The sequence below is a fragment of the Cebus imitator genome, unplaced genomic scaffold (assembly GCF_001604975.1).
Source record: "Cebus imitator isolate Cc_AM_T3 unplaced genomic scaffold, Cebus_imitator-1.0 Scaffold625, whole genome shotgun sequence".
NCBI lineage: Eukaryota > Metazoa > Chordata > Mammalia > Primates > Cebidae > Cebus > Cebus imitator.
Window position 1 is genome coordinate 388,311 of NW_016107940.1, and position 15,994 is coordinate 404,304.

The window sequence follows — 15,994 nt, forward strand, 5'->3', positions numbered from 1 at the left end:
AAAAAAAAAAGAAACAAACATAAGATAAATGAAACCACAGAACAAGAATTCTCGACCTCAACACTCCCAGGCTGTGTCTGGGGAGTCTGGAGGCCACATGCCACATGGCATACTGGCTACACCTAGGAAGCCTGTGCAGCCTGCACCTGCTGAGTAGCACCACGCCCTGCTGGCCTCAGCCCAATGGCCAGCAATGCACAGTGGGCTTGGCCTCCAGAAAGTCATGGGGTGGGTGGCGCTCAAAAGCAAGGGAGATGCCCACTTTGAAAACGGGGCATACAAAGCACACTATCATTCTTTTCCAAACAAATGAAGTTAACATACTTGCAGGGGAGAATTCGGACGACATCATTCTGCTTATAGCTCTCTATGCAGACTGCACAATGATCAAAGTCTGGATCAGTTTCCTAAAATGAAAAGTACAGAAGCAAAAGTCACATGATGTAAGTATATAAATGGTGGGGATGCAATTCAGCTTTGAATTTTTCTGTGGCTACTATGGTCATCAAGTGTTATAAAGTGAAAATGATTACAATTAATTTCGTATGTTTTTGTTTGCCTAACTGTATTGGCCCAAATTATGTCTAAGCCAATCTATTCTGTTTTTAAAATTATAGTAATCTATATTTTGTTATATCTTACAAAAATTAAGTCGGAATTCTAATTTTTTCAAGGTTAGAATTTTTCAAGGTTAGAATCAGCTTGAACCATCATGATCTCCCCATTCCTCGGTCCCCCTGTATTACTTATTAGTCTGAAGAGTTTCACTGCTATGTTTGACACAGTCTGGAAGCTCACCAGGATGCTCACTTAAACACACAGCTAAGTACAGGCAGGAAAGATGGTGAGTCAAGTCCCAGCAGACTGCTGTGACTTGGTCACAAGAACATGGGCTGTGAATCTGGTCACAGATTTGGGATGGAGAAGAGTCACTGGCTCAATTCAATACTGGGTCTTTATTAAGAGTGAGAAAGAGTCAGCCAGGTATTTAGACAGCAGATTAATTGATTTCCTTCCTCCTAGGACTAAGAAGGGGTTTTGCCTAAGTTGTCATAAAATAAAACATGCCAAGAACCTAAGCCAGGAAAACAGACTATTTGCCATGTCATTGTCACTTGGACTGAAACTCAGTGGACAACTCTTGGCAGGTCTAGGAGGTACAAACTAAGATGAATTGATTTTAATAATTAAAGGACATAATTGTGCTGGCCTGGGATACAAAGTAAGATGGGTAGGTTAAAGCTGCTCCAGGGAATTTCAAACTAATGTGGCAGCTGAGGTTACCAGGCAAAGAAAGCATTTACACTGTTACACTGGTTACCATTTCTCTGCCACTGAAGTACAAGCTGTTTTGATGCTGCTTATATTTTCTTAAGTGATTTTCCCCCTTTTCTCTTTCCTTGGTGTACAATAAAGTTCATTAAGAGTGTCTTCACCTTCTGAAGCAGTTTCAAAGGCAACTATATATGGTGGTATCACAGCAATGGGAATCAAATGGATAAAGTCCAAGAAACTGGTAAAACTCAGGAAGACAGAGAATCATCTGAAATTGTCCTTCCAGACACAACTCTGTGCTTAAGTATTAGAATTGGGTGTGGGGCAGGAGACAGTTTGAGTTTTATGACTTTTGAGATGCCATTTTCCCATTCTAGATAACCTGAGTACCCTAAATGTAGGGGCAGCACTAAGGTGCAACTGTGTCCTAGGGGAGAAGCAGGGCTCTATCATAACTAGAGCTCTGAGCGGAGGATGTCGTTAGAGGTCTCCGCCACAGCATCTTGACACTGCCTCTCTCCCTTGGTCCTCTAAGCCACCAGGGATAACACTAACACACTTTGCTCTTCTGTTGAACTGCTCAACCCATTGCAGAGAGAGTACCTTGTTAGGTAAAACTCCCTAGAAATGCAGGTCTTCAATTCTCTGTGTAACTAGTAAAAAAACAAAACAAAAAAGACACAGCAAAGTCCTAGGAAGTATAAGAAAAAAAACACACATCTTGTGGCTTTTTAACGCACAAACGGTCACACTATAATTCTCTGAAAATGTATGCTAGGTTTTAGCAGAAGAAAACTCTTGTAGGAAAACACAGCTAGAGTTACTGCAAGAAAGTAGTTTAAAATAAAGCATTAGGTAGTATAGTTTGAGAAAATCTAACAAACGAAATGCAAACAATTAGGGTGTGTCCTCTCCCACCAAAGAAAAACAAAACTATTTGATGATTTTACAATGTTGAAGTTATTTCAGTACTGAACCTTGTCACCTTTTTTCACTGTCCTGATGAAACTATCTGATGATTTTACAGTGCTGAAGTTATTTCAGTACTGAACCTTGTCAACCTTTTCACTGTCCTGGTGAAACTATCTGATGATTTTATAGTGCTGAAGTTATTTCGGTACTGTACTTTCTCACCCATTTTCACTGTTCTGGTGAAACCATCTGATGATTTTACAGTGCTAAAGTTATTTCGGTACTGTACCTTGTCACCCTTTTTCACTGTTCTTGTTGTCAATTTACTGATGGCTTTCTTGGCTGCATCTCCAAGACGACGCTATGAAAATTGCAAATAAAAACAGATATTAAATGTAAGATCTCTGAATGATGTTATTTTTAAGCAATTAAAAGTATAAAGTCTCTAATTTACTACATCCCTCTCCATGTCCTACATAAGAGGATAATTAAAAAATAAAAATAAAAATAAACTGATGGCTGCAGCAGATTCAGCATTCCGGTGGAATAATAAGTGTTAGAGCACCTTGTTAAGTCAAATTCCCTAGAAATATAGGTCTTCAATTCTCCTGCAGTAAAAAAGTGAGGTGTCATAATTACTACATTTTGTGTTGAATAAATATCTGAAACATCACATTATCAAAACCTACTTCTTGTACACTCCAGAGCTACTCCTGCTGCTCTAATGACTTTTGGATTCTGCTCAAGGAGTCATCACCATTAGGTGTGTAAATGCTGTCTTAGTACAGGGAACCCTTGATTGCTCCTCGAAATTGCTTATCACATCATCAAGTGTGAAGAGAAGGAATGTGTCAAAGCTCCACTTCTGGCTCTGTTATACTATCCTCTGTAATCCTAGGAGATGCCTTTATCTTCCAGGGTTGAGCTATTTTCCTTATCTCTAAGGGTGAGGTAAGAGAATCTCCAAGGCTGGATTTATACAACATTCTTCCAGATATTGCTAGGCAATATCCACCGCTTGGCACCAACAACCTGAAGATGAAGAGATGGTGGATCCCTACCCTTGAAAAGCTCACTGAACTGGGAACAGTTCCAATTATGGTATACCCTTGAGCACGCCCCAGGCAGGGTGGAAGCGCAGAGGAGGTGACTAGGAGGGGCGGGGTGAGACGGGGAGGAACATCAGGGAAGGTCTTGAGGAGTCAAGGTCTGGGAAACTAGAGTAGGAAAGGTGTAGGGTTAGGAAGGGGTTCCAGGCAAAGGAATAATCTAATAAAGACAAGTAGGTGTAAAGCACAGGTATGTGAAGAAAATTAAGGTGAGCATCTGCTTTCCTGTTCAAATTAGAAAGCTTTGTGAATCAAAGGTCCCTAGGAACATTCACACTGGGACGAGGGGCACAAACTGAGACTGTGTCAGGCACACTGGGGAGACGGTCACTCTAGACACAACCAGGCCCTACACTGTGGGAAAAGGCAGATGCTGCTCCTGACAGAGCAAGGTGGGGACCAAAACAACAGAGACCCATAGAATGTTAAAGACCCATAGAAAATATAAAAAAAAAAAAATTTAGGGGAAAGTTTTAAACACACAAAAGAACAGAGAATAATTTAATAAAGCCTTCCAGATGTGCATGGTAGCTCACACATGTAATCCCAGCACTTTGGGAGGCCAAGGCGGGCAGATCACAAGGTCAGGAGTTCAAAACCAGCCTGGCCAATATGGTGAAACTCCATCTCTACAACAAATACAAAAATTAGCTGGGTGTGGTGGTGTGCACCTGTAATCCCAGCTACTCTGGAGGCTAAAGCAGAAGAATCACTTGAACCTGGAGGCTGCAGTTGTAGTGAGCCAAGATCACACCACTGCACTCTAGCCTGGGCAACAGGGCAACACTCTGTCAACTCTAATAGATACAGGCTTTTGTTAGACGCCATTATCTTTCCTAACGAAAGTAACAACGATTAATCAACATTATCCAATACTCACTCTATACTACAATTTCCCTGGTCTACAGAATGTCTTTCAGTAGCTGGCTTGTTTGAATCAAGATACAAAATCCATACACTGCGTTTGGCTGCTCTGCCTTTTAAGTCTCTTTTAATCTGTGAGTCCCCTCTATCACGCTGTATTTTAAACAGCCTTATGGAGATATAATTGACTTAAAATAGACTGCATGTATTTAAAATCTATGCCTTGACATATATTTAAAGTTACAGCCTGAAGTTGCATATGGAGTCTACATTTTTGTTTTCATGACCCATGAAAACCTAACAACAATTAAGACAGTGTTATCTATCACATCCCCAAACTTCTTTGTGACCCTTCCCAATTCCTTCCTCCCAACACCCCATCCCTCCATGACCTACTTTTTGCGACAACAGTTTGCAATTTCAGGAGTCTTAAATAAATGGAAAAGATACAGTATGTACTACTGTGTGTATGGTTTCTTTCACACAGCATAATTACCTTGAGGTTGGTGCACGTTTCAATAGTTAACTCCTTTCTAATGTTATCTAGTATGCCACTGAAGAGATGGCTCACAATATCCTCTCACATGTTGATGGGACATTTGCATTGTGGTCCAGTTTTTGGCTGTACTGAAAAGCTGACAACATTCTTTAGTTGCATGAAGACTGTACAATTCTTTGCATGGACATATGCTTTTTTCCTGAGGTAAATACTACAAGTAGAAAGATGGGCTCACCTGATAGGTGTCTGACTTTTATTTAAGAGACTGCCAAAGTGTTTTCCAAACTGAGCATAGTATTTTACATTTGCACCAGTAATACATGTAAATTATGGCCCCTCCATATTCTCACCAACACTTGGTATAGCGAGTTTTTGTGGGTTTTTTTGAGACAAGGTTGCTCTGTTGCCCAGATTCGATTACAGTGGTGCAAACACGGCTCACTGCAACCTCAATCTCTGGGGCTCACTCAAGTGATTCTCCTGCTTGAGCCTCTTGAAGAGCAGGAACTACAGGGGTGTACAACCATGTCCAGCAAATTTTTTTATTTTTGTAGAGACGAGGTCTCACTATGTTGCCCAGGCTAGTCTCAAACTACTGGGCTTTAGCGATCCTCTTGCTTTGGCTTCCCAAAATGCTGAGATTATAGTTGTGAGCCACGGCACCCAGCCTCCTTATAGTTTTAATTTGCATTTCCCTATTGTAATGATGTTGACCATCTTTTTATGTACTTATCGGCCATATGTACATTGTCTCTGGTGAAGTTTCCGTTCATGCCTTTTGCCTGTATTTCTGAGTTGTTTTCTATTATTGACTTTTGAGAGTGCACTACATATTCTAGATAAAAATCCTTTTGCATGTACTTTCCCTCACTTCATGGGAGTTTTTAATTTTGGTGAAGTCAATTAATCAGTTTTTCATTGGTAGAATGTGCTCTAGTGTCATATTAAGGAATCTTTGCCCATTTCAAGGTAACAGAGACTTCCCCCTATTCTCTCTTCTAGAAGTTTTATAGTTTTACACTTTGTATTTAGGGTTCTGACTCATTTGTATATACTGTCAGGCATAAAGTTTTTTTTTTTTGTTTTTTTTTGTTTGTTTGTTTGTTTGTTTTGCTTATGGACAAACAATTGGTCTGGAATCATTTTTGAAAAGTTTGTCCATTCTCCACAGAATTACCTTTCTAAATCTGTCAAAATTCAGTTGTCCATAAATGTGTGGGTCTACGTGTGGATGCTACTGTACCATGCATCTATTTGTTTATCATTAAGCAAATACAAACTGTCCTGATTTCTGAGGCTTTATAAAAAAAGTCCATAATCAGGTGATATTAACCATCCCACATTACCTTTCTATTCTAATGTCCCTGTAGTTTTTCTTGATATTTTGCATTCCCAAATGAACTTTAGGATCAGCTTGTTCATTTCTATGATAGAAGACATTGGGGATTTACAATGACATTGTGCTGAATGTATATATCCACTTGGGGAGAACTAGTATCTTAACAACATTAAGTCTTCCACTCAACTCTGTGTATGTGTCTCTCTACTTCCTTAGTTCTTAATTTCTCTCAGCAATAGTTTATAGTTTTCATTATATAGGGTGTATTGCATATTTTGTCCGATTTATTAAGAATTTCATATTTGTTGATGCTATGGGAAATGGGATTTCTTCAAATTTAATTTTCTTAGAGATGGGGTCTTGTTATGCTGCCTAGGCTGGATTCAAACTCCTGGTTTCAAATAATCTTCCTAACTCAGTCTCACAAGTAGCTGGGACTACAGGTGTGCACCATCTGCTTGATGAAAATGCATTTTTTAAAACAAATTCAACTCTTATTCATTACTTGTATATAAAAATAAAATGCTTTTTCTTGAGATGGAGTCTTGCTCTGTCTCCAGGCTGGAGTGCAGCGATGTAATCTTAGCTCACTGCAACCTCCACCTCCCAGGTTCAAGTGATTTTCCTACCTTGGCCTTCTGAGTAGCTGAGACTACAGGTGTGGGCCACCACGCTCAGCTAATTTTTGTATTTTTTTTTTTTTTTTTTTTTTTTTTTAGTAGAGACGGGGTTTCGCCATGTTGGCCAGGATGGTTTCTATCTCTTGACTTTGTGATCCACCCGCCTCGGCCTCCCAAAGTGCTGGGATTACAGGAGTGAGCCACTGTGCCTGGCCAAATTAATTCTTTTATATTGATCTTGTATCATGGAACCTTGTTAAATCTATGTTTGGTATTTTTCATAGGCTCCAACGTATTTTCTACACGAAATTTCTACAGAAAATAATGTTGTCTGTAAATGAAGACAGTTTACTGCTACATTTCCACAATGGATGCCTTTTACTTCTTTTCCTTTTTACTTACTGTGCTGGCTAGAATCTAAAGAACATAGAAAAAGAAGTGATAAGACACATTGTTCTCTTGTTCCTAATGTTAGAAAAAATAATTTAGTCATTCACCATTAAATATAATGGTAGTTCTCAGTTTTTCATAGATGCCCCTAATAGTTTGAGGAAAGTTTAAAAATCAGGAATAGATGTTGGACTTTGGCAAATATTTTTTCTCCATCTATTGAGATCATGTAGTTTTAACTTTTAAAGCTTGCTAATATGGTAATAACATGTTAATTTTTGAATGTTAAATCAACCTTACATTCCTGGAATAAATACCACCTAGTCATGATAAATTTATACTTTATATATACTGTTGAATATAATTTGCTAAATTTTTGTTCAGAATTTTTACATCTATGTTCAAGAGGAGTTCTGGTCTGTAGTTTTGTTTTGTAGCATTTTCAGTCTAGTTTTAGTATTATGAATGATGCTGATGCCATTACAATGAAATTGGAGGTATTCCTGCCTTTTCCACTTTCTGTATCTGTTAAGCATTTAAAAGCAAATTCTGAAATGCTCAAAAGTCTGAAACATTTTCAGTGCCAATGTGACACTCAATGAAAATACTCATTGGAGCATTTTGAATTTCAGAATTTTGGATTTGGCATCATCAAACAGTAAGTATAATGCAAATATTCCAGAATCTGAAAAACTTCTGGTCCCAAGCATTTTGGATAAAGGGTACTCAACCTATAGTTTGATATTGTTATCACAGTTGCCCCTTGAACAACACGGAAACACTCATCTTCATCAAGTAATTTCCTATTAATTACTCTGGTGTGGTATCTATTTCCTCTTGAATTTCTCCAACATCTCTATCTGGAAACCCTTTCAACCACAACTTTTTTTTTTCCCCCATATCCACAATCTCTTTCATGATTTCCTTGACTGGCTCTATCATAAATCCTATGAAATCATGTACAACATCTCGACATGGTTTTCTCCCACAGAAGTATTTTGTTTAGAGTTTCATGGCATTTCCTATAATAACAACGACATCTTCAACGGTGGGATCTTTCCAGACTTTGATGTTTTATCTGGATTCTATTCTATAGCATTAAATGCTTTAAGTAGCATACTGTGTGTAGTAAGCCATAAGGGTCCTTACAACCCCCTGCCCTAGAGTCTGAAATAGAGGCACGTGTGGGGTCAAGAAGACCACTCTGAAGCCTTCAGTATTGAATTCATGGGGTTCTCGGTGGCCAGGGACATTAGCCAATATCAAAAAAACATTCAAAGACAGTCCTACCCTAGCAAGGTACTTCCTAATTTCAGGGACAAAAGCACTGATACAACGAATTCAGAAAGTTTCCACTATTTAATCCTCTCCGTTTTGCAATGAAAAACTGGCAGATGGTATGTATAATTTCCTTCTAGGATACTGGTCTTGATCCCCACCCAAGATGGCCGTTTAGAACAGCTTGGAGTTGCAGCTACCAGTGAAAGCGCAGAGGGTGAGTGGAAGCCGCATTTTTATTACCTATGGACCAGGAGATTCCCAGGTGGAGGAGCCCCACGGGTTGCCATTGTGGCTGTTTTGGCTGGCATGGTTCTTTTGGTTGGTGCGGCTGCTGTGCCCCGCGAGGCTGCTTTGTCCCAGCCGGCGGTTCTCCATACAAAATACAGTGGTCCGGGGACCCTACTAACTGGTGATAGGAGCCCCAGGAAGTTGCCCATTCATCTGATTAAAGAGGGGTCTGAACAGGGAGCCAGGCCAGGAGATTCCTGGGCAAAAACAAGCGCCACAAATCCTCGCGCAGTGGTTTAAGCCGGCACAGTGAGTCGCTGCACGGGAAAACACAGATCTCGGCACCTTTTCAACAGGCGACTGGAACACCTGGGATAGAGTCGAAAGGCTCTGAGGCAGGGAGCCAGGTGATCAGGCTCAGCTGGCCCCACCCCCACAAAAGAACAGCAATCAGAAACTCTCTGGATTGAGAGTTTCACAGCAAGCGCAGCTGAACCCAGGACGGTCCAGCTCTGTGGTAGAAGGGATTCCGCCATTACCGAGGCACTCCACCACTACGGAGGTAGTCCACCATTGCTGAGGCAGCCTGCCATTGCCAAGGGAACCTGCCATTGCCGAGGCTGCCCGCCATTGCCGAGGCTGCCCGCCATTGCCAAGGCAACCCACCATTGCCGAGGCAACCTGCCATTACAGAGAGAGTCCGCCAATACTGAGGCGGGCAACCATTGCCGAGGCAGTTCTGACTACACCCATATAAACAGGACTGCAGGGGAGTTCACAAGGGAGCTGGGTGGAGCCGACAGCAGCTCACCAAAGCCTCTGCAGGCAGATAGTGACTAGGCTGCCTCCTTGCTGGGCAGGGCGGCCCTGAAAAAAAAAAAGGCAGCAGCACAACAGAAACTCTTAAATAAAGCCCTAACTCCCTGGGACAGAGCACCTGGGAACAAAAAGCGGTTTATGAGTTCTGCTGCAGCAGACCTAAACATACTTGCCCAGCAGCTCTGAATGAACAACAGAGCTCACACCTCAGCACTTGAGCTCCTATAAAGGACAGACTGTCTCCTCCAGCAGCTCCCTGACCCCTGTATATCCAAAGAGTCACCTCATAAAGGAGAGATCAGACTGACATTTGGCGGGTATCCTTCTGGGACAAACATAGCAAAGGAAGAAACTGGTAGCAATCCTTACTGTTCTGCAGCTGCTGCAGGTGATCCACAGGCAAGCAGGGCCTGGAGTGGACCTCAGCAGTCCTATGGCAGAAGGGCCAGGCTGTTAGAAGGAAAACTAAGAAAGAGAAATAACTTCATTATCAACAAACAGAACGTCCACTCAGAGACCCAATCTGAAAGCCAGCAACTACAAAGACGACAGGTGGATAAATCCATAAAGATGGGAAGAAACCAGCGCAAAAAGGATGAAAACACCCGAAACCAGAACACCTCTCCTCCTACAAGGGATCACAACTCCTCACCATCAAGGGAACAAGGTTGGATGGAGGATGAGTATGATGAAATGACTGAATCAGGCTTCAGAAGGTGCATAGTAAGAAAATTCTGTCAGCTAAAAGAACATGTTCTAACCCAATGCAAAGAAACTAAGAACCTTGAAAAAAGGTTTGACAAAATGCTAATGAGAATGGACAACTTAGAAAGGAATATAAGTGAATTGATGAAGCTGAAAAACATAATACGAGAACTTTGCAAAGCATGCAGAAGTTTCAACAGCCAAATTGACCAAGCAGAAGAAAGGATATCAGAGGTCAAAGATCAACTCAATGAAATAAAACGAGAAGGCATGATTAGAGAAAAAAGGGGAAAAAGGAAAAAACAAAGTCTCCAAGAAATGTGGGACTATGTGAATAGACCTAATCTATGTTTGATAGGTGTACCTGAATGCGACGAAGAGAATGAATCCAAGCTGGAAAATACGCTTCAGGATATTATTCAGGAAAACTTCCCCAACCTAGCAAGGCAGGCCAATACTCAAGTCCAGGAAATACAGAGAACACCACAAAGATATTCTTCACAAAGAGCAACCCCAAGGCACATAATCGTCAGATTCACCAGGGTTGAAATGGAGGAGAAAACGCTACGGGCAGCCAGAGAAAGGTCAGGCTACACACAAAGGGAAGCCCATCAGATTCACAGCAGATCTCTCAGCAGAAACCCTACAAGCCAGAAGAGAGTGGGGGCCAATATTCAACATCCTTAAAGAAATGAACTTTCAACCCAGAATTACATATCCAGCCAAACTAAGCTTCATAAGTGAAGGACAAATAAAATCCTTTGCGAACAAGCAAATACTCAGAGATTTCATCACCACCAGGCCTGCTTTACAGGAGCTCCTGAAAAAGACTCTACACATGGAAAAGAATAACCAGTACCAGCCACTCCAAAAGCATACCAAATGGTAAAGAGCATCAACACACTGAAGAATCTGCATCAACTACTGGGGAAAACAGCCAGCTAGCACCAAAATGGCAGTATCAAATTCACACATAACAATATTAACCCTAAATGTAAATGGACTAAATGCCCCAATCAAAAGACACAGACTGGCAAATTGGATAAAAAGCCAAAACCCATCGGTTTTCCACATGCAAGGATACACAAAGGCTCAAAATAAAGGGATGGAGGAAGGTTTACCAAGCAAATGGAGAGCAAAAAAAAGCAGGAGTTGCAATTCTCATCTCTGATAAAATAAACTTTAAAGCAACAAAGATCAAAAGATACAAAGAAGGACATTACATAATGGTAAAAGGATCAATGCACCAAGAAGAGTTAATGATCCTAAATATATACGCACCCAATACAGGAGCACCCAGATATATAAGGCAAGTTCTTAATGACTTACAAAGAGACTTAGACTCCCACACAATAATAGTGGGAGACTTTAACACCCCATTGTCAATATTAGACAGATCAACCAGACAGAAAATTAAACAAGGATATCCAGGACTTGAACTCAGACCTGGAACAAGCAAACCTAATAGACATTTACAGGACTCTCCACCCCAAATACACAGAATATACATTCTACTCAGCACCACATCACACCTACTCTAAAATTGACCACATAATTGGAAGTAAATCACTCCTCAGCAAATGCAAAAGAATGGAAATTATAACAAACAATCTCTCAGACCACAGTGCAATCAAGTTAGAACTCAGAATTCAAAAACTAAATCAGAACCGTATAGCTTCATGGAAACTGAACAACTTGCTCTTGAATGTTGACTGGATAAACAATGAAATGAAGGCAGAAATAAAGATGTTCTTTGAAACCAATGAGAATGAAGACACAACATACCACAATCTCTGGAACACATTTAAAGCAGTCTCTAGAGGAAAATACATAGCAATATATATTAGTGCCGACATGAGAAGCAAGGAGAGATCTAAAATTGACACCCTATCATCAAAATTGAAAGAACTAGAGGAGCAAGATCAAAAAAACTCAAAACCTTGCAGAAGACAAGAAATAGCCAAGATCAGAGCAGAACTGAAGGAGATAGAGACACAAAAAACCCTTCAAAAAAATCAATAAATCCAGGAGCTGGTTTTACAAAAAGATCAACAAAATAGACAGACCACTAGCCACATTAATAAAAAAGAAAAGAGAGGATAACCAAATTGATGCAATAAAAAACGATAAAGGGGATATCACCACAGATTCCACAGAAATACAAACCATCATCAGAGATTATTACAAACAACTCTATGCATATAAACTAGTAAACCTGGAAGAAATGGATAAATTCCTGGACACTTGCCTCCTCCCAAGTCTAACCCAGGAAGAAGTCGAAACCCTTAACAGACCCATAACAAGGTCTGAAGTTGAGGCAGCAATTAAGAGCCTACCACCCAAAAAAAGCCCAGGCCCAGACGGGTTCACAGCTGAATTCTACCAGACATACAAAGAGGAGCTGGTACCATTCCTTCTGAAACTATTCCAAACAATCCCAAAAGAGGGAATCCTTCCCAAATCATTTTATGAGACCAACATCACCCTGATACCAAAACCCGGCAGAGACTCAACAAAAAAAGGAGACTTAAGGCCAATATCCATGATGAACACAGATGCAAAAATCTTCAATAGAATGCTGGCAAGCCAATTGAAACAGCACATCAAAGAGCTTATCCACTATGATCAAGTAGGCTTCATCCCGGGTATGCAAGGCTGGTTCAACATACACAAGTCTATAAACGTAATTCACCACATAAACAGAACCAAAGACAAAAACAACATGATTATCTCAACTGATGCACAGAAGGCCTTTGAAAAAATTCAACAGCACTTTATGCTAAAAACCCTCAATAAACTAGGCATTGATGGAACGTATCTCAAAATAATAAAAGCTTTTTACGACAAACCAACAGCCAATATCATACTGAATGGGCAAAAACTGGAAGCATTCCCTTTGAAATCTGGCACTAGACAAGGATGCCCTCTCTCACCACTCCTATTCAATATAGTACAGGAAGTTCTAGCCAGAGCAATCAGGCAAGAAAAAGAAATAAAGGGTATTCAACTCGGAAAGGAGGTAGTCAAATTGTCTTTATTTGCAGACAACATGATTGTATATCTAGAAGACCCCATTGTCTCAGCCCAAAATCTCCTGAAACTGATAAGCAACTTCAGCAAAGTCTCAGGATACAAAATCAATGTGCAAAAATCACAAGCATTCCTATACACCAATAACACTTAAAGACAGCCAAATCAAGAACGAACCGCCATTCACAATTGCCACAAGGGGAATAAAATACCTAGGAAAACAAGGAACATAAAGGACCTCTTCAAGAAGAACTACAAACCACTGCTCAACAAAATAAGAGAGGACACAAACAAACAGAGAAACATTTCATGTTCATGGTTAGGAAGAATCAGTATCGTGAAAATGGCCATACTGCCCAAAGTAATTTACAGATTCAATGCTATCCCCATCAAGCTACCAATGACCTTCTTCACAGAACTGGAAAAAAACCACCTTAAACTTCATATGGAACCAAAAGAGAGCCCGCATAGCCAAGTCAATTCTAAGCAAAAAGAACAAAGCAGGAGGCATCACACTACCTGACTTCAAACTATACTACAAGGCTACAGTAATCAAAAGAGCATGGTATTGGTACCAAAACAGAGATATAGATCAATGGAACAGAACAGAGGTCTCGGAGGCAACACAACATATCTGCAACCATCTGATCTTTGACAAACCTGACAAAAACAAGCAATGGGGAAAGGATTCCCTGTTTAATAAATGGTGCTGGGAAAACTGGCTAGCCAGGTGCAGAAAGCAGAAACTGGACCCCTTCCTGACACCTTACACTAAAATTAACTCCAGATGGATTAAAGACTTAAACATAAGACCTAACACCATAAAAACCTAGAAGAAAATCTAGGCAAAACCATTCAGGACATAGGCGTAGGCAAGGACTTCATGACCAAAACACTAAAATCACTGGCAACAAAAGCCAAAATAGACAAATGGGACGTAATCAAACTCCACAGCTTCTGCACGGCAAAAGAAATGGTTATTAGAGTGAATTGGCAACCAACAGAATGGGAATAAATTTTTGCAGTTTACCCATCTGACAAAGGGCTGATATCCAGAATTTACAAAGAACTAAAACAGATTTACAAGAAAAAAACAAACAAGCCAATTCAAAAGTGGGCGAAGGATATGTACAGACACTTCACAAAAGAAGACATACATGAGGCCAACAAATATATGAAAAAATGCTCATCATCACTGGTCATCAGAGAAATGCAAATCAAAACTATATTGAGATACCATCTCATGCCCGTTAGAATGGCAATCATTAAAATATCCGGAGACAACAGATGCTGGAGAGGATGTGGAGAAATAGGAACACTTTTACACTGTTGGTGGGAGTGTAAATTAGTTCAACCATTGTGGAAGACAGTGTGGCGATCCCTCAAGGACCTAGAAATAGAAATTCCATTTGACCCAGCAATCCCATTACTGGGTATATATCCAAAGGATTATAAATCGTTCTATTCTAAGGACACGTGCACACGAATGTTCATTGCAGCACTGTTTACAATAGCAAAGACCTGGAACCAACCCAAATGCCAATCGATGATAGACTGGACGGGGAAAATGTGGTACATATACACCATGGAATTATGCAGCCATCAAAAACGATGAGTTCATGTCCTTTGTAGGGACATGGATCAACCTGGAAACCATCATTCTCAGCAAACGGACACAAGAGCAGAAAATCAAACACCGCATGTTCTCACTCATAGCCGGGTGTTGAACAATGAGAACGCATGGACACAGGGTGGGGAGCACTACGCACTTTGGTCTGTTGGGAGGAAATAGGTAAGGGACAGCGGGGGTGGGGAGTTGGGGAGAAATAGCATGGGGAGAAATGCCAGATATAGGTGATGGGGAAGAAGGCAGCAAATCACACTGCCACCTGTGTACCTATGCAACAATCTTGCATGTTCTTCACATGTACCCCCAAACCTAAAATGCAATTTAAAAAAAATTTCCTTCTAGGCCAGGGGTTAGTAGCTAAATGCCTTAAATCTTAGTTCTCTCTTCTCTTCCTTACTAATAATGTCCTCTGTGGCATTTTTCCCCAAATAGGACACTTGCATCAACATTAAAAACCTGTTCGGAAAAATAACCTTTCTCCTCAATGATTTTCTTAGTGAAATCTGGGAATCTGACTTGACTGCTACTTTTTGACTGTCAAAAGCTGCTTCTCTTGTTATCTTGTCATTTTTAATGCCAAGTCTCTTTCTAAACTTTTCAAACCAACCTTTACTGCCATTAAATTCTCTAGCTCTAGATCCTTTGCTTTCCTTTTAAGCTGTCATATAATGACTTGCTATTCCTCACATCACATTGGCTACTACAGGTATATCTTCCTTACAGAAATCCTGCACCGACATAGAAGCTGCAAAAGGTATTTAGCAAAAAGTATAAGCTTTTGTGCCTGCTGGTATAGTCATAGCAATGGCTTCAGAATAGCTTTTTCTGTTCTTTTCTGTATTTCACAACGGTATGTTAAGTCATTCTTTGTGAAATGGCATCATCACCTGCAGCTGAAAGACCTCTATCTATGCTACGTGTCAAACCATACAACTATTTTTTGTAACGTTAAGACTTTTCTCTGCTTCTTGGGAGTATTTCCAGCAGCACTAATGGCACTTCATACGGGTCCCATAGTGTAATATTAAAGATTTATTATATTGCACTAAACACAATAAAAGCCACATGAGAACTACAAGAGATCGCTTTTACTGCAATAATCAACCTAATGGAGGGACAAACTGCTCATAAGAGTATGTCACATGGCCGGGCGCGGTGGCTCACACCTGTAATCCCAGCACTTTGGGAGGCCAAGGCGGATGGATCACGAGGTCAAGAGATCGAGACCATCCTGGTCAACATGGTGAAACCCCGTCTCTACTAAAAATACAAAAAATTAGCTGGGCATGGTGG

The 15,994-nt window shown here is 40.5% G+C and overlaps 1 protein-coding gene across 3 annotated transcripts in view; it reads right to left on the bottom strand.

The window, feature by feature from the left end:
* RNF130 (ring finger protein 130) overlaps nucleotides 1-15,994 on the bottom strand; it is a 169,254-nt gene that overhangs the window by 53,273 nt on the left and 99,987 nt on the right. For all 3 annotated transcript variants that reach the window (XM_037734480.1, XM_017517281.2, XM_017517282.2), the window contains exons 4-5: nucleotides 2,477-2,548; nucleotides 325-407 (exon numbers count right to left, since the gene is read on the bottom strand). In XM_037734480.1, coding sequence (XP_037590408.1) covers nucleotides 325-407; nucleotides 2,477-2,548 — 155 coding nt within the window. The remainder of the gene's footprint in view (nucleotides 1-324; nucleotides 408-2,476; nucleotides 2,549-15,994) is intronic.